The sequence below is a fragment of the Pseudophryne corroboree genome, chromosome 1, assembly GCF_028390025.1.
Source record: "Pseudophryne corroboree isolate aPseCor3 chromosome 1, aPseCor3.hap2, whole genome shotgun sequence".
Lineage (NCBI taxonomy): Eukaryota > Metazoa > Chordata > Amphibia > Anura > Myobatrachidae > Pseudophryne > Pseudophryne corroboree.
This window is the reverse complement of record NC_086444.1, coordinates 1,029,610,936-1,029,634,887: the sequence shown is the minus strand read 5'-3', so window position 1 is coordinate 1,029,634,887 and position 23,952 is coordinate 1,029,610,936. Positions and strand designations below refer to the sequence as shown.

General features: G+C 44.3%; 1 protein-coding gene across 1 annotated transcript in view; it reads right to left on the bottom strand.

The window, feature by feature from the left end:
* Positions 1–460: 460 nt before the first annotated feature.
* Positions 461–23,952, bottom strand: part of LOC134922995 (storkhead-box protein 1-like) — an 83,959-nt gene continuing 60,467 nt past the window's right edge. The window contains exon 2 of the mRNA XM_063920711.1: positions 461–1,137. Coding sequence (XP_063776781.1) covers positions 1,130–1,137 — 8 coding nt within the window. The 3' untranslated portion in view covers positions 461–1,129. The remainder of the gene's footprint in view (positions 1,138–23,952) is intronic.

Below are 23,952 nucleotides of genomic sequence, written 5' to 3'. Positions count from 1 at the left end.
CCCCCCGGATTTTGAGAACCAGGACCGGCTCGAAGAGCCCGAGACTAGTTATGCTTAGGAGGGGGGACCCCACGCAATTTTTTTTCGGATTTTTACCATTCCATTTAAAAAATATATATATATATTTTAAATATATAAATAATACTTGTGCCTCCAAAATAGACAAACCAAGTACCTAATCCCTTCTAATATAAATAGATATGCTATTACCAAAAAAAAAAACACAAAAAAAACATGTTTTAAAAAATTTTCATTAGATTCCGTCACCAAAGTGTGGCGGATTGAAAATGACGAATTTACTGTCTAAAAGCACTGTTGTCGAATTTCCAAACTTCAATTGAATATACATTTGGCGAATTGCCGCATTTGTACCATTGCAGAAATGTCGAATTTGACAAATGTCGAATTTCAAAAAGTCGAATTTGGAAAGTCCGTTTTTTTGACGGAAAGTACTGAATTGCATTGTCGAATTATTTTTTTGGGCAAAAATGTCCCGTTTTTCGACATTTTAGGGAATTCGACCGCAATTGCATATACCCCTATGTATTCTCAGTCTATCTACATATATTCAGATGTAATAGGAATAAGCTGTAAAAAATTGGTTTTATTGTAAGATGGAAAATAAATCAAATCAAAGCCTAATAACATTAATAATGTCAGAAAGCATTAAAACATGGTTGATGATTCCATTTTTTTTCACTATAACATTAATGCAAAAAACAAAACAATACGGTTTACATCAAAATAAGTTGTTGTTTTTTTTGGGGGGGGTGGGGGGGGTTGGGGTTGTTTCTTTCCCCCCAATCCTGCAAAAGCAAAATCGATTTACGCTGCCCACACACAGCTGGTCTGGTTGTTTGACCTATTCATCAAATGACAAGGTTTGGAAAGTCTACTAGGAATATCCTTGTTCCATGCAGCCGATCATCAGTTACCAAAGTTCATCCTGTCCTGTTTATTTCCGAACCGATATGACTGGAAAGGAGTTTGACATGATGGTTGTACAATTGGTCCTATTCGCTAGCATGACTCAATAGCCAAAATAGCTGATATTATCTCTACGTGTTTGGACTGCTTTATTTTGGAATGCTGTGATTGTAATCAGTATACAGTCATTCACAGTAATAATCTAATGGTCTGAAATAAAAGAGAAAACATCAAATAATCAACTGCAGTAGGATGCATGGACATTGCTAAGCAGAGGCTCATTTATAAAAGGTATTTTATTTTACAACTGAACTTCTAAAATACAATTTCACATACTTAAACGGTTTCTTTAGGACAATAATGTATCTGTACAGCTATAATAAGCAGCACATTTCCCATGCACAGTGTGTTAAGTGCATGTGGCTTATACTTGCTTTCCATATTTCCACTTATCTAACATCGCTTCTTTTCAGTGTAGACATTGGTACAATGTATATTTCAATTAAACCAGAAGTAAAATAGGTGGAGAACATACTGAATACAACTTACAATCCACACCTGGATTTTAGCTTCCCGTATGCATATCATTTTTATTTAATAACTTTATTTAAGTTTACAAAAAAAAACTACTACATATATCAGTGGGCAAAGAAAGTATACAAAAAGTAATCGATTAGCTAATAGTACATGCTGTATTGCACTACCGGCAATGTTTCTGATGGTGATGCTTTTGCCATTCAGTGCCTGGATTTGCGATGGTTTCCATCACTCATGCTCCTGTTTCATGCGTGTTCTCCCGATGTGTGGTGATGTCATACACAACAGGGAGATAAACTGGCTCAGTACAGTAGCAGTGTTTCTTACAGTCCCTGCCATCTGCATGTGCATACAACTGTAACCATCAATGGTTTAAAACAAACCAAAGGGTCTGTAAATAATGGATACCGTAACATCAAAAGGAGTTATCTAATGGAGGAAGTGCCCCAAAAATCAATTCTGCTATTCTGATGGCACTCTAGCTCCAAGAACCCCATCATTTGTGAGCAAGGTGACTGCAGCGAAGAAAAGGGAGAGCCTCCAAAAGTGTCATATAAATGGTCCTAAACAAACTTTAGATTTTATGTCACTCTCTATGGATTTAGATTTTCAAGTATTTCCATATTTAATTAGGCAAGATTGTTTGCCTTACTTAGAATCAGGGACTAACAACAATTCTAAACCAAACCCACTAAGCAGATATTAGCTTCCTCAAATTCTAAGATCATATAACATGAACATTACAACCTAATACAAAGGGGTCTGTCCTACTGCGAAAGGGTTAGTGCGGCAGCTCCAACTCGCACAATTCTGTTTGCAGCACCATAGGGCTGCATACAAAACTGTGCAAATTCGCGGTGAGATCGGGCCATGAGGGGTGCAAAATGCAGTACTGTTGCAGGCGTTTCTACGCTGTTGTAATGTCAACTTGCACCCTACACCTGCAGCTGACTTGGCCACATAGAATGTTTAGCTTGGCAAAATATACCTAGCTAAGTAGATCCACCAGGTTAGCATACTCTCACTGTATTGTACAAGTTACAGTTTATACTAAAACTGTACATTCAAATCTAGTATGTGGTTAGAGGCCTTAAATTAATATATGGCTTTAGGTCACTACAGTACAGTTCTCAGCCATTCTTTCTATCACTGACCATAATCACTGTATATCCAGTAATACTGGTTTATTTTAATATAAAGCAGAGTAATGTAAAACACAAACAACAGACAGCATCAGTGGTTTGAGCGGATTTGCAAGAAAAGCTTTTTGTCATACACAGTTCAAAGACAGACACCAGGGCCAATATTTACTAAAAATCCGAGTTTGTCCGATTTGTGTTGTTTTTTTTTCTAAGTCCCAACACGGGAATTCACTAAGCACAAATCTCGGCAGTGTTTGGGCAATTCGTAATGGTTTGATTGGCAAAGTTCAGAAATACGAATGAATAGACCATCGGTCAAACGCGGCTGTTATTTCATACAACACGGGTATTCACTATTCATTCGTATTTGGGTGTTAGTCTCTGAGTGCTCAAGTGCGGGGGTATTTTTTTGCGAATCGTTAAAAAAAGCAGCAAAAAAATAGACCTGCTTTTTCCAGTCGAGTTTGGATAACCATGCACGGATCAGTGAGATCTGTGCATGGTTATCTATGGGAAAGGGTCTGTTTACTGTAAAAACTGGGGGGAAAAGCCGAACCACGCGAGTAACCTCAACCGCTGACCGCAAAGATCCCACTATTGGATACAATGGAGCGCCTATGCGCTACATTGTATCTTCAGTGCGCAGCCTCAATCACACTACAGGAGAGCACAGCCAATCAGGAGAGTGCCACGACGTGGCGCTCCCTGATTGGCTGAAGGGACCCTCTTTGACAGGAGTCAAGGGGGGTCCCAGCAGTCGGGGAAAGGGGTCCCATGTGTAAACATGGGACCCCTTTCAGTGCGTGGTTCGGCTTTTTCGGTTTGTTTTTTTGCCAAGTACGTGGATTACAAAGAGGACAGAAGCTACTCTGGATTATGTGAGTATAATTTTTTTCTCAGGTACCCCGTGGAGTCTACATGAAGAAGTGGACCGAGCCTCGTGTGAACATAGGTAAGTATGTATGTATGTAGGTGTGCATGTATGTAATAAAGTTTTACTGTCATGGTGTGTGTGTGTAATGTTTTTTGTTGGGTATTTTTTTTGTATTAGTTCTACAGGTACCAGCGAACCCGTTTTCCCCCCGCATGCTGGTACTTGTGGTTCTCCAAGTACCAACTTGCGGGGAGGCTTGCTGGGACTTGTAGTACTGCTACAAAAAAACATATTCTATTTTTTTCACAAGGCTATCAGCCCCCCATCCGCCGCCCTTGGATGGGGGGGACAGCCTCGGGCTTCACCCCTGGCCCTTGGGTGGCTGGAGGGGGGGACCCCTTGATTTAAGGGGTTCCCACTCCTCTCCAGGGTACTCCGGCCAGGGGTGACTAGTTAGTGATTTAATGCCAGGGCCGCAGGGACCAAGATAAAAGTGTCCCCTGGCTGTGGCATTATCTCTCTGACTAGTGGAGCCCGGTGCTGGTTCCAAAAATACGGGGGACCCCTACGCTTTTTGTCCCCCGTATTTTTGGCACCAGGACCAGAGCCCGGTGCTGGTTGATCAAATATGGGGGAACCCCTGTCATTTTTTGCCCCATATTTTTTCAACCGGGACCGGCTCAAAGAGCCCGAGGCTGGTTATGCTTAGGAGGGGGGACCCCACGCAATTTTTTTCAGATTTTTAAACAATTTAAACACCTTTTTAAGGTACACAATGAAGCCCTGCACGGATCTCACAGATCCGGCCGGGATTCCTTGTGTTTTGTCAGGCAGTGTTTTACTCATCACTCCCGTAAAACACTGCCTGACATTACGTATCACATCGACATCGGAAAATACGAATTTGGAAAAGTCGGCAGCTTAGTGAATGACCGTATCAGGATTCAAAAAGTTGCAGCAAAATGCACCCGATACCATTCGAGATCAAACACCCTTAAAAACGGCTAAAACACGAATATTAGTAAATAACCCCCCAGGTTTGTGTCACGGTGGCGGCGGCTGGACATAGAAAAGAGGACTGTATACCTCACTCAAGATGGAGGAGCTAAAATGACACAACAGATTCATTTAAACTCTGCACTGTGCGCTAGATGATGCAAGAGGTGTCGGTATTGGGGAGAAGCAGTATCAGCACACATTATGTGCACGGATACTGCTTCTCCCCCATGTATGACTGTGACAGTGAGTGCTCCATGACTGTCTATATCGGCGCTGATATCTGTAAGATAACGCACCAATGTGCGGGGCAAAGTATCTAATGATTTTAACAGCTGCAAGTGTTGTTGTCACATCACCACAGCAGCATAATTAACACAGAGGGGGAAATGTATTATCGTGGCACTTCCTGCTTCGCCTCATTACCAAGGTAAAGAAGGAAGCCACACTGACAAGACGTATTAAAATTTTGTCTGCCGGAGAGGAGGAGTGAAGCCCCTTCCTCCTACAGCGATCCCCGCTAGACACACTGCACATCAGCCTAGTGCTGATGCTCTGTCTCTCTCCCCCAGCCGGCGTCTCTGGGCATGCACGAGATCTCCCTACTATCCCGAGGACTCACATGTAGTCTGGAGCTGGCTGCCTCAGCAGCGAGGGTCAGCGATGTCCCTGCTATGGTGAATGGGCAATGACACCTGCATCTGTCAAAATCAATAGCTGCAGGTGTCAGAACGGTCAGTGGCACTGACTGTTCATACAATGCCCTGCATATCGGCATGCCATCTTGTTGTTAAAGCCTAATATTTATCCTATATAACGCACTATAAAGAGGTTAAGAGACACAGTACGCAATTGACGCACAGGTACCGTAAGGGTACGCCCTTAGCGTAGCGGACGCTGTATCGGGAGCGAGCCGCTCGAGCGACACAAACGCTCGCGAGAATACGCTGTTGGTATCGGGCACACTATAGGTGAGCGACTACCGTAATGCTACGCTATCAGCGTAGCGGACGCTCGAGACCACGAGGAGATCACGAGCGGCGCAGACGCTCACGAGATAACAATCAGTAGGCCTTGAATGTAACACACAGAAAGGATATTCTTATACTGTAGACCTTGTACTGAAACACTGTAGCGATATAACGCTGCTTAACCTTGTTTACACTAAAGCTGTTTGAGCGATAGAGACGCTCCTATTACCCACTGCAATATAATGAACACACAATACCGGTCTAAGGGTCTAACGCCTTTTAAGGAAATGAATGAACGTTCAATTGCAAAAGAATAATACAATACAAGTTATACACTACCAAGATAACATAAAATACCTAACCAAATCACTACACATAAAATACAATAAAGATACAATTTACGTGTAAAGGGGGAAGGAGAGAGAGAATGGCTTATAACATTAAATAAGAGACAATATGATTGCAGAGAAACTTACGCACAAAGGGAAACAATCGCATGCGCCTTCTGGATGTCCAGCTCCCGATTATCAGCACTGAGAACCGTTGAAGAGAGTAGAGAGCTGGCCCAGATCGGCTTGTCCTTTTATACACTACACACAATACAGTACAATGGTCCCTATATTCTTATTGTTCATTGGACACAGGAATTCGTCTTCGCTTTATAACAAAAGGTCATAGGTTGATTCATACAGATGGGCTGTGACTATTCCTAACTGCTCAGGTGGGTGGGAAACTGGGTTTCCCGCCGCATGGGTAATAAAGTGCAAATACAGTAAATGTTCATAAACTTCTTATGTCCATAACTATTCGCACGAGCGATTAATCCGCTTCAAACCAACACCGGAATATTGCTAATTAAATACTCTTCCGATGGATACTAAACACCACTGTATAATCCCTGTCTGACCCTTCGTATCAAACAAAGAGGGATCTCTTTGTCTATGAACATGCTACATTAACTAAACTTTCAGATTCTATCAAAGGGACCATAATCTACAAAATACATTATATGGTTAAAATATGTTACGATTGAGTCGCACGCTAGACGTATACAAACTCTACCGTAAATGGGCATACCGTGCGCCCGCGGGTGCACGCAACAGCGAGTATGCGCACGCACGGGAGAGCTCATGCACGCGCAGCGGGGACACGCATGAGGTGCAAATATGGCAATGTGTAGCGTGATATTTTTCTGACTTTGACAGTCCACCCTTTGGCAGTCACCAATAACTGCCACTTCCTAAAACATTTCAAAAAGAGAAAAATATATGTCATATGTAAATACATTTCTATGATTGGGTAAGGGAGGAGAGAAGAAGGTGGGAAGAGGGTATGACCTAGTGAGATAGCAGAAGCATGTGTGTATGAATCCATGTTTGGGGGGTCATGTATCATCGTGCCGTACGTGTTTTAAAATCAAGCTTCGAGGTATTGCGAAGTATACATTTGAATTCCTTCTTATCCCGTATTAAGGGTCTGTGGATGGGCTGTCAAACTTTACCGAGCTCTTTTCGGCTTTTGGTTGCAACAAAATGGGGGAGCACATTTTAGTTGATGATACATGAATGGGGGGGGATATGTGAGTGCTGATATCTGTGCCTGTATTCCCTATCGACTATGTGTGTCATTACCTGAAGGTTGTAGAGATGAAGATAAGAAACAATTATGGTAAATGCAGTGATATTCTATGTGAGGTTAATATGCATTTGTTGATTGAAGTCTTGTCTGAAGTCTTGTCTTGATGTACATGTTGACTGTAGTCTCTTTGTGCTTTTGCCAATAAACGCAAGCAAAGCTTTATCAATGTCCATAGACTTACAAAAAGTGTTGGGCTAGCGTAAAATTAAAGGTACTAGGGATATGGGGGGTCTATGGCATAGTCCATCAGTTGTCTGTGTAAAAGGTTGTCAAATTCTTCTTCCAAGCGGATGTCTTTTTACCTTGGAGAGAAACAAAGGAGAAACGGGTGAAAGAAACGGACCGTGGAATCACATTTTCATCACAACATTGTCTCTATCGTTGGGTCATAAATCAAATCCATTGGAATTATAATGTCCTCACTCCTTAAACTCATCACCTTAGTACTTCGTTTACACTTCGTTAAAGCCTGAACGCATCTGAATATCAAACCAATCGATATGACAACACCCAAGATACACAGAAGAAATTTCCCTACATCCATTATAATTCCTTGAGCCCATTCTCCTAAACCAGAGAACCAATTTCGTGGGTTCAACCATGACACCCAACCGGTCAGCTCATTACCCACAGCAGCAAGGGTGAGATTGTGTCTCCTGCGGAATTCCCACTTTAATTGGAGAATGTCGTCCATCTTTTGGTCTATGACCTCGACTGGGTCCTCGGTGCTATTCGTAATATAAGTGCAGCATTTTACGCCGTACTGCGTTGCCAGTGTGACACAATATCCGCCTGTCACTGCTGTGAGATAATTAAGAACCATCCTATGCTGAACCAGTTCTGTTTTTATAAGCTTGGAGCTCCCTTCCGGTATACCTAAAAGTGTCGTCATATATTTCAGTGATATTGTCTAATAAAGTTGCAAGCGCTGATATGTATTTATAATTCAACACTCCTCTGGCGGTGCGAGTGATGTCTAACGCGAGTAGAACCTGAATCCCGGTGGATTCATGGATTAGGTCAGAGGCCGGATGCTCTGTTCTTTCTATTAGGTGGCGTTTAACGATGTGCTCGTAATGAGTGTGAGTATAAGGAGCTTGGGCACCGCGGTGAATATCTTTCATTTTAGTGTGGGATACGGTCATTACCTCAGGCAGTACTTTTCCAATATAACACAACCCTTCTGAGTTTGGGGCAAGCCACTTATACGCCTTCCTCCCGCATATGAAATATGCATCATCGGGGAGAACATATGGGACGGAGTAGGACATTACCATATTACACATTTTCCATATGAAATCTCCTAACCCTAATTCTCCCATCTGTTTAGTACACGTATCAGTTTGTACGATATGTGCACAGTATCCTGGTGATACCTCTCCAACTCTCATGGTCCTACTTCCTAGGGTATACCTATATCGGAAATATTTTCCACTACCGGCTAAGCGGCGTATAAGTTCTGTATCTGTAGGCAATCCGTCGGCTCTATGTGAGAATGTCATGGTTTTGTTATTCCATGACACTTCCCAATTTCCCGGCTTTCGGGGATTGGAAATGTTAAAGCACACTAAAGACCTATCCACATGGTATTGGTGGAGATTCAAACTAGGAGGACTAAAGATATTAAACCTCTTGTCCACCGGCCTCCCACCACTTAACTCAAGTACCTCCCCTATCGTAAAAGGAAATGGTACTAGTCCTGACTTGCTGTGACCTTGAGGTACTTGAGAGCATACCCAACAGTCTGTCTGATTTAGTACTTTACCCACTAAGGAGTGATAGTCACTCAATGGATGCCTATCCATATGGATATTAAAACTGGATTGGCATTTCTTGATGCACCCATCCTCAACTACATTGTCACAATGCCTACAGATACAATTTTCTTCAGCTAACAATCCTTCACAATTCCTTCTATGGTCAATGCTATCGGATCGTTTTCTGATACTCGCCTTTGCTTGTTGATTATGTTGTTCTTGGAAAAATACGCCTCCATCTTTGTCATCAGAACCCATTCCAGAACCTCTCTCGACCTCCATGGTACTCTCGCCGGAACAGACTGCTCTGGTCAACATCATGGTCAACAGGAAAATCCGGATCACAGTCTCTTGGGGCAAGTCCATCTTTTAGGAGGAAATGGAGAAGAATGAGAAGGGGGAAAGAAATAATTGAGGGAGATGGGATGGGAAGTGGAGAAAAACAATAAAAGGGAACAGGGGATCGACAACTGCCTCCGATCTTATTATTTTCAATGCTCAGGTGCCGTCTCAATCCTCCTGAAACAGACACTCCAGTGATACAACTTCCTCTACCGTCTGCTCTTTATCACGGGACCTCTCTGGATCAGCAACCTTCTTACAATGGGACGAATGAACCCAAGTCTCTCTCTCGGCAACCTTCAATGCTGTCGTGCTAATCAATAAGACTTGGTATGGTCCTTCCCATCTGTCAATAAGGCAACCTGAGCGTAGAAAATTCCGTATCATTACATAATCCCCAGGTTCAATGTCATGACACTTACTATCTGGCAAATCAGGAATCATTAACTTCAGATTGTCATTCTGATTCCTTAGCTGTTTACTCATGTTAACCAGGTATTTTACAGTCACTTCATTGTTACACTTCAAATCATCCTCAGGGTTAATCATAACATGCGGTTGTCGACCAAACAGAATTTCAAAGGGGGACAGATTAAGAGGGGACCTGGGAGTGGTTCTGATGCTGTATAGTACAATGGGTAAAGCTTCTGGCCATGTTAATCCTGTTTCTGCCATAACTTTGCTCAATTTATTTTTAATAGTGCTGTTCACTCTTTCTACTTTCGCACTCGCCTGGGGGCGGTACGGAGTGTGCAGCTTACTATCAATTCCCATCAACTTACACATTCCTTGAAAGACATCACCTGTAAAATGGGTACCCCTATCACTTTCAATTATTCTAGGGATACCGTATCTACACACAAATTCCTGCACAATTTTCTTAGCAGTAAACATAGCGGTATTTGTGGCCGCAGGAAATGCTTCGACCCAATTTGAAAACACATCTATACAAACAAGTACATATTTCAAATTTCGACAAGGGGGTAATTGTATAAAATCAATCTGTATTACCTGAAAAGGGCCGCCTGTAGGTGGGATATGAGATGGTTCTGTTGGTATTGCCTTTCCGATGTTCTTCCTCAAGCAGGTAAGGCATGACATTGCTCTCTTACCTGCATGGGATGAGAATCCTGGGGCGCACCAATATGCTCTTACCAACTTGCACATTCCTTCCTTGCCCAGATGAGTCAGCCCATGTGCTGCTTCAGCTAAACATGGAAGGTATGCTCTGGGTGCCACTGGTTTACCCTGTCCATCTGTCCAGAGTCCTGAGGACTCCTGGCCATATCCTTTTGACCTCCAAACTGCCTTTTCCTGTGTGGAACACAAATTTTGCATTTCACACAACTTCTGTGTGTTGATGGTATTGAATACCATCAATTGTGTGGTGTCTGTCTGTCTGGGGGTACCAGCTGCTAACTTAGCAGCTTCGTCTGCTCGGCTGTTACCAAGTGATACTGGGTCTTGGCTGTATGTATGTGCTTTACACTTGATAACAGCCACTCTGTCGGGTTCCTGTATCGCTGTTAGAAGCCTTTTGATGTGAGCTGCATGTGCTATCGGTGTACCAGCTGCCGTCATGAAATTTCTGAGGCGCCATAGGGCTCCGAAATCATGGACTACCCCGAAGGCGTATCTAGAATCGGTGTAGATATTGGCTGACTTTCCCTTAGCCAATTCACATGCTCTGGTTAGGGCAACCAGTTCAGCAACTTGTGCTGAGTGTGGTGGGCCTAGCGGTTCTGCTTCTATGGTGCCTTGGTCATCTACGACTGCGTATCCAGTACACAAGTCTCCCGAGTCCGTCTGTCTGTGACAACAACCGTCAGTGTAGAAAGTAAAATCTACATCTTCCAGTGGGTTGTCACTGATGTCAGGCCTTGCCGTGAAATTTTGGGTCAAATATTCCATACAATCATGTGTGTCATCCCTTGTATTAAATCCTCCTTCCCCATCACTCCTATCCTCCACCCTTTGTGCCTGTCCAGGCACACCTGGGAGATATGTTGCAGGATTTAATGCACTGCATCTCCTTATGGTGATGTTTACGGGGGCCATTAATGCCAATTCCCATCTTGTAAACCGCGCTGATGAGACGGGCCTGGTTTGGGCAGAATTCAGCAAGGCTGACACTGCATGTGGTGTATGAATTGTGAGGTTGTGTCCTAGCACTACATCTTCGCTTTTTGTAACTAGCAATGCTATCGCAGCGACACTTCGCAAGCATGTGGGGAGGGATCGCGCTACCGTGTCTAGCTGAGCGCTGTAGTATGCTACCGGCCTGCTGGCATCACCGTGCTTTTGGGTTAGGACGCCTGCCGCGCAACCAGCACTTTCTGTTCCGTACAGGTCAAAGGGTTTCCCATAGTCTGGCATACCTAATGCTGGCGCCTGCGTTAGGCACTGTTTAAGTCTCTCAAATGCCATCTCGGATTCGTCTGTATGCGAAATCCGATCAGGTTTGTTTGATGAGACCATCTCCTGCAACGGTAATGCTAGAATGGAAAACCCTGGGATCCAGTTACGGCAATACCCACACATTCCTAAAAACGTTCTGATCTGTTGCTGGGTTTGTGGCAGAGTCATGTCTCTAATTGCTTGAATTCTATCAGCGGTCAGGTGTCTCAGTCCTTGTGTTAGACAGTGTCCCAGATATTTTACTTTAGGCTGGCATAATTGTAACTTGTCTTTGGAAACCTTGTGTCCTGTGTCTGAAAGATGAAACAGGAGCTGTTTCGTATCTTTCAGGGACGCTTCCAGTGAATCTGAACACAAGAGTAAATCGTCCACATACTGTATCAATATTGATCCACTCTCTGGTTGGAAAGACTGTAAACAATCATGCAAAGCCTGTGAAAATATACTTGGACTGTCTATGAAACCTTGCGGTAATCGAGTCCATGTGTATTGGACTCCTCTGTATGTAAATGCAAACAAATATTGGCTGTCAGGATGCAGGGGTACCGAGAAAAAGGCGGAGCAGAGGTCAATAACAGTGAAAAATTTGGCAGTGGGAGGGATTTGCATAAGGATGACAGCTGGATTTGGCACTACGGGGAACTGACTCTCAACTATTTTGTTAATCCCCCTTAGATCCTGTACTAGCCTGTAACCCCTCCCCCCACTCTTTTTCACAGGGAAGATGGGACTATTGGCAGTGCTGGATGTTCTTACCAGAATGCCCTGTTGTAGCAAGCGCTCTATTACGGGGTATACTCCTAACTCCACCTCTGGATTCAGAGGGTATTGTGGGATTTTTGGAGCTATCCTGCCATCTTTTACTTGCACAACTACTGGAGCTACGTTTGCCATTAATCCAGTGTCTTGTCCATCTTTAGTCCAAAGTGACTCTGGTATTTGGGATGTCATTTCTTCTACCTGGGATGGATTCCTATTTATCATAACAGTATGTGACATTAATTTTGATGGGGAGTCTAGCATGTCTCGCACTTCCTGAGCGTGATTCTCAGGTATGTCTAAGAATACACCTTCAGGAGTACAATAAATGACGCACCCCATTTTACACAATAAATCTCTTCCCAGGAGATTAGTCGGTGCCGATGCCGCCAGCAAAAAGGAATGCTTGGTATGCAAAGGCCCTATTGTAATCTCTGCTGGTTTGCTAACAGGGTAGTGCTGGACTACTCCCGTTACTCCCATGGCTGGAATTGTCTTACCAGTGGTTCTCATGCCCACTGTCGAATTTATCACTGATTTGGCCGCCCCCGTATCTACAAGGAAGTTTAATGATTTACCAGCTACATCGATTGTGACCTCGGGTTCACTTCCAAGGCTTGCAATCAATTTCACTGGCTGCAGATTACAGGTGTGGCCACACCCCTATTGGGTATGGTGACCTCCCTGAATCGCGCTGGCAGCAACTACTTGAGAAGGGGGTAAATGGGAACTACCAGAGACTTGCCAGTCTCTTTTTGGGGGATACCTTTTTGTTTCCCCTGCATGTGGCTCATGACTCCGTCTCTGCGGTCCCTGATCCCAATTTCGTGTGTCATGTCGTTGTCTAGGGGGTTGATATGATTTTTGTGTGTTTTTCACTCTACAGTCTCGTGCAAAATGTCCCTCTTTATGACAGGAATAACAAGTTACCACATTTGACTTACCCACAGGGTTTGGAGATTTATACAAAGGTTGCCTTGTGGTCAGGGCCTGTATACTTACGGCCATTAACTTATCACTTTGTGACTCCCTGTGTCTGGTGATATTCCGATCGTGATCAATAGCAGCCTCTCTCAAAGTAGCCACCGACAGACCTCGCCAACATGGTTGCGTGGTCTGTACCCTTGTCCTCAATACCTCCTTTAAACCATCCATTAACACAGATACTGCTACTTCTCTATGATTGGCATTTGTCTTAATGTCTTCTATGCCTGTATATTTAGCCATTTCCAGTAGTGCCCTATGAAAATACTCAGCAGCTGTTTCTGACTCTTTTTGTTTAATGGAGAAAATTTTGTTCCATTTAACTACAGCTGGAAAATACTCTTTTAACTGTAAATTTATCCTCTTTACATTGTCTTGGTTGTACACATCCGTAAGGGGTACATCTTCATCTAATTTACAGTCAGCTAAGAATTGTGCTGAGTCGACATTGGAGGGTAAACATGCCCTCAGCAATATCTGCCAGTCTTTGTTATTGGGCTCTACAGTATTCCCTAGATCTCTAATGTATTTCTGGCTAGCAACTAGATCCTTCCTAGGATCAGGGAATTCAGACACTATTGCTCTTAATTCCATTCGGGAAAATGGGCAGTGCATGGCAATGTTTCTGACAGGAGTAACTCCTGAAGTATCCGTTTTCCCATTTGGCACTGCTATTACCCTAACGGGATTAAGTTTAATAACATCATTCTGAGTAGATTCTACAGCTTGTGGTGAAATGGTTTCAGCATAGTGTATGGTGCCGTACTTACCCGTTGATACGACCTCACCTGTCCCTCCGCTAGGGGCCTTGGATACTAATCTTACGGGTTGGGTCGTGCCCACTGCTGTTTCTGATATGGTGGCTGCTAGAGAGAGTGCCGATAGTGTTGTTGACTCGTCCTCTTGATCACACTCCTGGGGAAAGTTTAAAACAGGGTACAACTTGCACGGGTTAATATTTGCATTACTCATCTTATTCATATTATCCTTAACATTTATACAGTTACTAAGTGCCTGTTTATTACACATTAGTGCGTCATTCTCTGCAACCAACTTCTCTCCCGTTATGTAAGGTGGCGGTGGTGCCGTAGCTATCAGTTTCCTGATAGGGTTAGATCCAGCCGCCTGAGCCAATCCTCTCTGTATTTCACCCTCCTGTTGCCATAACTGTAAGTAGTCATAATGTTTGATCCGTCTCTTTGTTGATTTAATAAGACATATCCTTCTCCTTAGATTTTGTAACACATCTGGGCTAAAACTACCTACCCGGGGAAACTTTTCCCCGTCATGCACAGTCATCCTTTCCCATTCATCACATAAAACCTCTGTGTGTGAACCGTATTTTTCACACATTACATACCTTGCCGACCCGATTGGCCGGTTTACTGAATCAACCTGAACCGAGGTTGATCGCCCCCTACCTGAACAACTGGCCCCCATACTTGCAGGCGTTGCTTTCACTACCTCTGACCTTCAAATCAGGGTCTTCAGCGAACCCTTACAAAAACCAAGATGTCCGGGGCAGGCCGGCGGCGAAGTTTACCGAGTACTCCACTCACTCCTCGCCCACGTTGGCCAGTACTGCAATCACTGATTCAGAGCTGCTGTACCCAACCTAGGGCCCCTATGAACCTTTACTTACTGGGGCGTGTTGGACCTACCAGTCCCCAGCAAGTATCGGTTGTTGGATAGTTCCCGAGTGACCAGCGAACCTCCCTTAAAATAAAAAAAATTACACAAATCACGTTAGAGTGTACAAATAGCGTTTATGACCCCTTTCGTACGCAAGTGGTACTGGTCAGGTTACTAACTAATGCACACAATTACGTGCGGTACAATCGTTCTGCACATAAGCAACTAATCTTATGTGCGGAGCGACCAGTGGAATCGAAAATTTCGGCTGCGAATTCCTTCAGCCAGAGCTTTAATGGCCTATATGGGTTCCGCACCAACCGTTCCTGGTGTTGTGCTACTTTTCTCTATAGCGGACTTCTTAGTCTGCTGTACCTAGACCTCCTGGTCTGTTCTGAACCTCCTGGTCTGTGCTACAGTAGACCTCCTGGTCTGCTATACTCTAATGCTCAAATTTATGTTTAACAAGGGATGCCTCCCAAGCCACCATGCACGTCACTTACATGTATGTACCTCACGAGAACTCGACTTCTTGTGGTTCAACCCAAAATTGTAGAAACTTATATATACAAACACTCACCACATGTACACTTTAATTTTTTATTTCTGCGCAGAAATTCCTTTCATTCAGTAAACAGTCTAGACCAGATGAGTCGCAAATTGGAGAAGGATCTATTAGCTTAAAATTTTGGACACTAAAATTGACTTGCGCTATTTATCGCGTTGCCTCCTTTTCGCCTGTTAAAAATAATACTATCGTGTGATTTGAATTATGTGGGCGTACCCGGACGCTCTGTTGCGTAATATACGCTACGTGCGTCGGCCTTTGTGTTGCGTACACTAGTCTCACCCTTTTGTTAGAAACACGTGTATGCCAGCCAGATATGTCCACAGAAATACAATTAACACGTTTATCAATGTAGATGATCTTTAATTGTATTCATCTACCGAGCACCACACAGGTCTCTCCTTGTATCTTAGGCAAAGCTGTGTGCGTGCTTTACAAATTACCCCTTAATGTATTACTTTTACTCTTTAACTACTAATAGCAACAAATCTTTCTTAGCACGTTATCAATTGTGAAATGGCAACCAGGAGAGTGATATGTGAAAATACACGAATGAAAAGAAATGCAGATATATGCGTGCGTGCGTACGCAAGACAGAACAGAAAAAAAACAGTTTTAAAAGACACTAGCGTATTGTTCTTACCTCCGGTTCCGGATTCCTTCAGCACCCTTTACTAAGCGAAGCAGACGCTTATCTGGTCAGCACTACGAGGAATATTACCTCCCGCCCTTTGCTGACCGATAATGTCTGCTGAAATTACCTAGTGCAGATATGTGAAGGACGGACGAGCCGCCAATTGTTAAAGCCTAATATTTATCCTATATAACGCACTATAAAGAGGTTAAGAGACACAGTACGCAATTGACGCACAGGTACCGTAAGGGTACGCCCTTAGCGTAGCGGACGCTGTATCGGGAGCGAGCCGCTCGAGCGACACAAACGCTCGCGAGAATACGCTGTTGGTATCGGGCACACTATAGGTGAGCAACTACCGTAATGCTACGCTATCAGCGTAGCGGACGCTCGAGACCACGAGGAGATCACGAGCGGCGCAGACGCTCACGAGATAACAATCAGTAGACCTTGAATGTAACACACAGAAAGGATATTCTTATACTGTAGACCTTGTACTGAAACACTGTAGCGATATAACGCTGCTTAACCTTGTTTACACTAAAGCTGTTTGAGCGATAGAGACGCTCCTATTACCCTCTGCAATATAATGAACACACAATACCGGTCTAAGGGTCTAACGCCTTTTAAGGAAATGAATGAACGTTCAATTGCAAAAGAATAATACAATACAAGTTATACACTACCAAGATAACATAAAATACCTAACCAAATCACTACACATAAAATACAATAAAGATACAATTTACGTGTAAAGGGGGAAGGAGAGAGAGAATGGCTTATAACATTAAATAAGAGACAATATGATTGCAGAGAAACTTACGCACAAAGGGAAACAATCGCATGCGCCTTCTGGATGTCCAGCTCCCGATTATCAGCACTGAGAACCGTTGAAGAGAGTAGAGAGCTGGCCCAGATCGGCTTGTCCTTTTATACACTACACACAATACAGTACAATGGTCCCTATATTCTTATTGTTCATTGGACACAGGAATTCGTCTTCGCATTATAACAAAAGGTCATAGGTTGATTCATACAGGTGGGCTGTGACTATTCCTAACTGCTCAGGTGGGTGGGAAACTGGGTTTCCCGCCGCATGGGTAATAAAGTGCAAATACAGTAAATGTTCATAAACTTCTTATGTCCATAACTATTCGCACGAGCGATTAATCCGCTTCAAACCAACACCGGAATATTGCTAATTAAATACTCTTCCGATGGATACTAAACACCACTGTATAATCCCTGTCTGACCCTTCGTATCAAACAAAGAGGGATCTCTTTGTCTATGAACATGCTACATTAACTAAACTTTCAGATTCTATCAAAGGGACCATAATCTACAAAATACATTATATGGTTAAAATATGTTACGATTGAGTCGCACGCTAGACGTATACAAACTCTACCGTAAATGCGCATACCGTGCGCCCGCGGGTGCACGCAACAGCGAGTATGCGCACGCACGGGAGAGCTCATGCACGCGCAGCGGGGACACGCATGAGGTGCAAATATGGCAATGTGTAGCGTGATATTTTTCCGACTTTGACATTGTAGATAGCAACGCCAATATAGACAGGGTCGCATAGCACTCCTGTCACTCAGCACACGACTCTGCAATAATACATGGGGGAGAAGCAGTATCAGTGCACATAACAGCGCTGATACCGCTTTTTCCCCCATAACGAGCCTTCATAGTTTGGTATGCTGGACATGATCAGCCCAAGCCACTTTGTTTAGGCCTCATGCATGCACTTACTACAATTTGTGACTACCCGAATGCATGCACAAGCCCTTGTTACCCACTACATGCCACATGCCATGACTATTATGTATGTTTAAGCTACCTGACCTTAAGGTGACCTACATGTACCTAGTAATTCCAATCCTGGCTAGAAAGAGCGATATGTTCCTTTGCAAATATGTATTCTATTATGTCAAATACGAGTATGTAGCACAGGCTCATCTGGATTTGCTCTATTGCAAGACTTGTAATAGGTTTACACAGATATATACTAATGGCGGGTTCAGAAGAATCCTTTTCCCATCAATACTTCCACCCAAGGAAGATTTTTTTTCTCCAAAGGAAAGGGGGCTCACCTTACGGACAGCTCAAGGATACCCCTATGGCCTATAGTGTAGGTGTGGTAAATATTATTTAAGGACACTTGTTAGAAAATGAAATACTTCAATATGGGTAGGGATTATGTATTAAACATAATAAAGTTGAATTTTTGGATGAAGATGAGGATTTCAGATAAATATCAATATCACACTTATATGTTTAGGGAGGAATTCTATTGTTTTTATCCTGGCTGTTAGTAATGGGAACTGATGAAGCCATTCACTCAAACATTGTGCAAGCAGAAATGTAAAAGTAGTCTGTGGTATGGGCGCTTTAACCAGACTTTAGACGGGTTTAGCAGCTTTACGCTGCTATATCCAGTGCTTTTGGCCGGGGCAAGCAAGATAATTAATGGGCGTCAAAAAAAAAAACTGAATTGCTCAATCGGTTGCCCATCAATTATCTCCACCCATGAAAACATTTGAATTGCCCCCCTTATATCTATTGCAACTGACATATTAGTAAAAATATTAACAATAATACAATACAAAGAGGCCATGTAACCTAATGAAGAACACAAAACAAACTTATATAGACTACCAACCCTCCTACCCCCTAACTCCCACTTTGTGTAATATACAATTTTTATTTCCTTCATCTTCACACAGTCACTAGTAATGATATTAACTGGTAAAACCGAATTATTTCAACCAACAGTTCAGAACAGGTAAGTGGCCACTATTTTGTTGGTGCACTTTAGTTAGAATATGTTGGGCACAGGCCTTTAAGAACTGGAGCAATTTAACCTGCCTGGTAGTTGATTTACTAAATATCACCTGCTGAAAAAAAAAGTCTCTACTTTTCTCTTAGATCCTTCGCTATACTATATGCACAATTAGTTTCTTGGTAACAGTCTCCATTATTTATTTCACCAATAGAAATTAATTAGTTTAGATATCATCTCTGAGCCTCCAATGTATGTCTGTCCCTATCATTTTGTATGGTTAAATGATACCTAGAAACTGATTGATTACTATTTTCAACTTCTCAACAAACAGAATTAGTTATTGCTTGCCCACCCAGTAAGTGTTCCTGTTTTCAGCAAATCACAATCTCTGACCTGTAGTACTGGCCAAAAGCCCCGGCAAGGAGGAGCAATCTCCCAGCATGACCCAATCAGCAAAGACAGCTTCCCACTATGTTAAAAAAATAAGATTTTAAACCTACCGGTAAATCTTTTTCTCCTAGTCCGTAGAGGATGCTGGGGACTCCGTAAGGACCATGGGGTATAGACGGGCTCCACAGGAGACATGGACACTATAAAGAACTTTTAGTATGGGTGTACACTGGCTCCTCCCTCTATGCCCCCCCTCCAGACCTCAGTTAGAGAACTGTGCCCAGAGGAGATGGACAATATGAGGAAAAGATTTTGTTAATCTAAGGGCAAGATTCATACCAGCCCATACCAATCATACCATATAACCTGGAATATATGCAACCAGTTAACAGTATAAACAAAAAACAGTATCAGTCAAAGACCGATTCTAACTGTAACATAACCCTTATAAAAGCAACAACTATAGAGTGCGGATGACTCTGCAGCACCGACTGAGCAAACACAAGGTCCTCATCAGCCAGGGTATCAAACTTGTAGAGTTTTGCAAAAGTGTTTGAACCCGACCAAGTAGCTGCTCGGCAAAGCTGTAATGCCGAGACGCCTCTGGCAGCCGCCCAAGAAGAGCCCACCTTCCTAGTGGAATGGGCCTTTACTGAATTTGGTAACGGCAATCCAGCCGTAGAATGAGCCTGCTGAATCGTGTTACAGATCCAGTGAGCAATAGTCAGCTTAGAAGCAGGAGCGCCAACCTTGTTGGCCGCATACAGGACAAACAGAGCCTCTGTTTTCCTAACCCTAGCCATCCTGGCTACATAAATCTTTAAGGCCCTGACTACATAAAGGGACTTGGAGTCCTCCCAGTCCCCCGTAGCCACCGGCACCACAATGAAATTAAGAAACCACCTTAGGCAAAAATTGAGGACGTGTCCTCAATTCTGCTCTATCCACATGGAAAATCAAATAAGGGCTCTTGTGGGACAAGGCTGCCAATTCGGACACCCGCCTTGCAGATGCCAAGGCCAATAACATGACCACCTTCCACGTGAGAAATTTTAATTCCACTGTTTGAAGAGGTTCAAACCAGTGAGATTTCAGGAAACTTAACACCACGTTAAGGTCCCACGGTGCCACTGGGGGCACAAAGGGGGGCTGGATGTGCAGGACTCCCTTCAGAACCGTCTGGACTTCTGGGAAAGAAGCCAATTCCCTCTGGAAGAATATAGATAGGGCTGAAATCTGTACCTTAATGGAGCCTAACTTCAGGCCCATATCCACTCCTGTCTGTAGAAAGTGGAGAAACCGGCCCAGATGGAATTCTTCCGTAGGAGTCTTCTTGGCTTCACACCAAGATACATACTTCCTCCAGATACGGTGATAGTGCTTTGCCGTCACCTCCTTCCTAGCCTTTATCAGTGTAGGGATGACTTCCTCCGGAATACCTTTCCCAGCTAGGATTCGGTGTTCAACCGCCATGCCGTCAAACGTAACCGCGGTAAGTCTTGGAACACACATGGCCCCTGCTGTAACAGGTCCTCCATGAGAGGAAGAGGCCACGGATCTTCTGTGAGCATTTCCTGAAGATCTGAGTACCAGGCCCTTCGAGGCCAATCTGGAACAATGAGTATTGTCTGCACTCTTCTTTGTCTTATGATTCTCAATATTTTTGAGATGAGAGGAAGAGGAGGAAACACAAAGACCGACTGAAACACCCATGGTGTCACTACGGCGTCTACTGCTACTGCCTGAGGGTCCCGTGACCTGGCACAATACCTCCGAAGCTTCTTGTTGAGGCGTGACGCCATCATGTCTATTTGAGGAATTCCCCAACGACTTGTTATCTCTGCAAAAACTTCTTGATGAAGTCCCCACTCTCCCGGATGGAGATCGTGTCTGCTGAGGAAGTCTGCTTCCCAGTTGTCCACTCCCGGAATGAAGACAGCTGACAGAGCGCTTACGTGATTTTCCGCCCAGCGAAGAATCCTGGTGGCTTCCGCCATCGCCACTCTGCTTCTTGTCCCGCCTTGGCGGTTTACATGAGCCACGGCTGTGACGTTGTCTGACTGAATCAGAACCGGTAGGTCGCGAAGAAGATTATCCGCTTGTCGTAGGCCGTTGTATATGGCCCTCAATTCCAGTATGTTGATGTGTAGACAAGCCTCCTGGCTTGACCACAGTCCCTGAAAATTTCTTCCTTGTGTGACTGCTCCCCACCCTCGGAGGCTCGCATCCGTGGTCACCAGAACCCAGTCTTGAATGCCGAACCTGCGACCTTCTAGAAGGTGAGCACTCTGCAGCCACCACAGGAGAGACACCCTGGCCCTGGGGGACAGGGATATTTTCTGATGTATTTGTAGATGGGACCCGGACCACTTGTCCAGAAGGTCCCACTGAAAAGTCCTCGCATGAAACCTGCCGAAGGGGATGGCCTCGTAGGCTGCCACCATTTTTCCCAGAACACGAGTGCATTGATGAACAGACACTCTTTTTGGTTTTAGCACGTCTCTGACCATGTTCTGGAGATCCCGGGCTTTTTCCAATGGGAGAAAAACCCTCTTTTGTTCCGTGTCCAGAATCATGCCTAGGAATGATAGCCAAATCGTTGGACCCAATTGTGACTTTGGCAGATTGAGAATCCAACCGTGCTGTTGCAGCACTTTCAGGGAGAGCGACACGCTCTTCAGCAATTGGTCTCTCGATCTCGCCTTTATCAGGAGATCATCCAAGTATGGGATAATTGTGACTCCCTGCTTGCGCAGGAGCACCATCATCTCCGCCAATACCTTGGTGAAAATCCTCGGGGCCGTGGAAAGCCCAAACGGCAACGTCTAAAACTGGTAATGACAGTCCTGTACAGCGAATCTCAGGTACTCCTGATGGGGGGGGGGGTAAATGGGGACATGAAGGTATGCATCCTTTATGTCTAGTGACACCATCATATCCCCCCCATCCAGGCTGGATATTACAGCGCGGAGCGATTCCATCTTGAATTTGAACTTTTACAAGTACAGGTTTAGGGATTTTAGATTTAAAATGGGTCTGACCGAACCATCCGGCTTCGGGACCACAAACAGGGTTGAATAATACCCTTTTCCCTGTTGGACCAGGGGAACCTTGACCACCACTTGCTGTTGACACAGCTTTTGAATTGCAGCTAACACCACTTCCCTCTCCGGGGGTGAAGCTGGCAAGGCCGACTTGAAAAATCGGCGAGGGGGCACCTCTTCGAATTCCAGCTTGTAGCCTTGGGAGACAATTTCCATCGCCCAAGGATCCATGTCTGAAAGAATCCAGATCTGGCTGAAACGTCGAAGGCGTGCCCCCACTGGTGCGGACTCCCTTAGGGGAGCCCCAGCGTCATGCGGTGGATTTTGTAGAAGCTGGGGAGGACTTCTACTCCTGGGAACTAGCCGAAGCAGGTGTTCTCTTTCCTCTACCCTTACCACTGGCAAGGAAGGAGGAGCCCCGACCTCTTCTGGACTTATGCGACCGAAAGGACTGCATCTGATACTGTGGAGTTTTCTTTTGCTGTTGGGGAACAAAAGGTAAAAAGGTAGATTTACCCGCAGTAGCTGTGGCAACCAGGTCCGCGAGCCCCTCCCCAAACAACACTTCACCCTTGTAGGGTAAAACCTCCATATGCTTCTTTGAGTCTGCATCACCCGTCCATTGGCGGGTCCATAGAGCTCGTCTCGCAGAAATAGCCATGGCATTGGCTCTGGAACCCAGCAGCCCAACGTCTCTTTGAGCGTCCCTCATATATAAGACTGCGTCTTTAATGTGAGATAAGGTTAATAAAATGGTATCCCTGTCTAGGGTATCAAGGCCAGCTGACAACTTATCTGTCCATGCTGCAACCGCGCTACATACCCATGCCGATGCTATTGCCGGTCTGAGCAAAGCACCTGTATGCGCATAAATAGACTTTAAAGTAGTCTCCTGTCTGCGATCAGCAGGATCCTTGAGGGCTGCCGTGTCCGGAGACGGTAGCGCCACCTTCTTAGACAGGCGTGTTAAAGCCTTGTCCACCCTGGGAGAGGATTCCCAATGTACCCTGTCCTGTGCAGGGAAAGGATACGCCATAAGAACCCTTTTGGGAATCTGCAGTTTTTTATCTGGAGTTTCCCGAACTTTTTGAAATAACTCGTTAAGCTCATGAGATGGGGGAAAGGTTACCTCAGGTTTCTTTTCCTTATACATGCGCACCCTCGTGTCAGGGACAGAGGGGTCATCTGTGATATGCAAAACATCTTTTATTGCAATAATCATACACTGAATACTTTTTGCCACCCTTGAGTGCAATTTAGCTTCATCGTAGTCGACACTAGAATCAGAATCCGTGTCGGTATCAGTGTCTACTATTGGGGATAGGGGACGTTTTTGAGACCCAGAAGGGCCCTGTGACCCAGTCCAATCCGTGGATTGACTCCCTGATTTCTCCCTGGACTCTGCTTTGTCCAGTCTCTTATGTAATGAGGCCACACTTGCATTTAACATATGCCACATGTCCATCCAATCATGAGTCGGCGTTGCCGACGGAGACACACCACTCATCTGCTCCACCTCCTCCTTGGACGAGCCTTCCGCTTCAGAC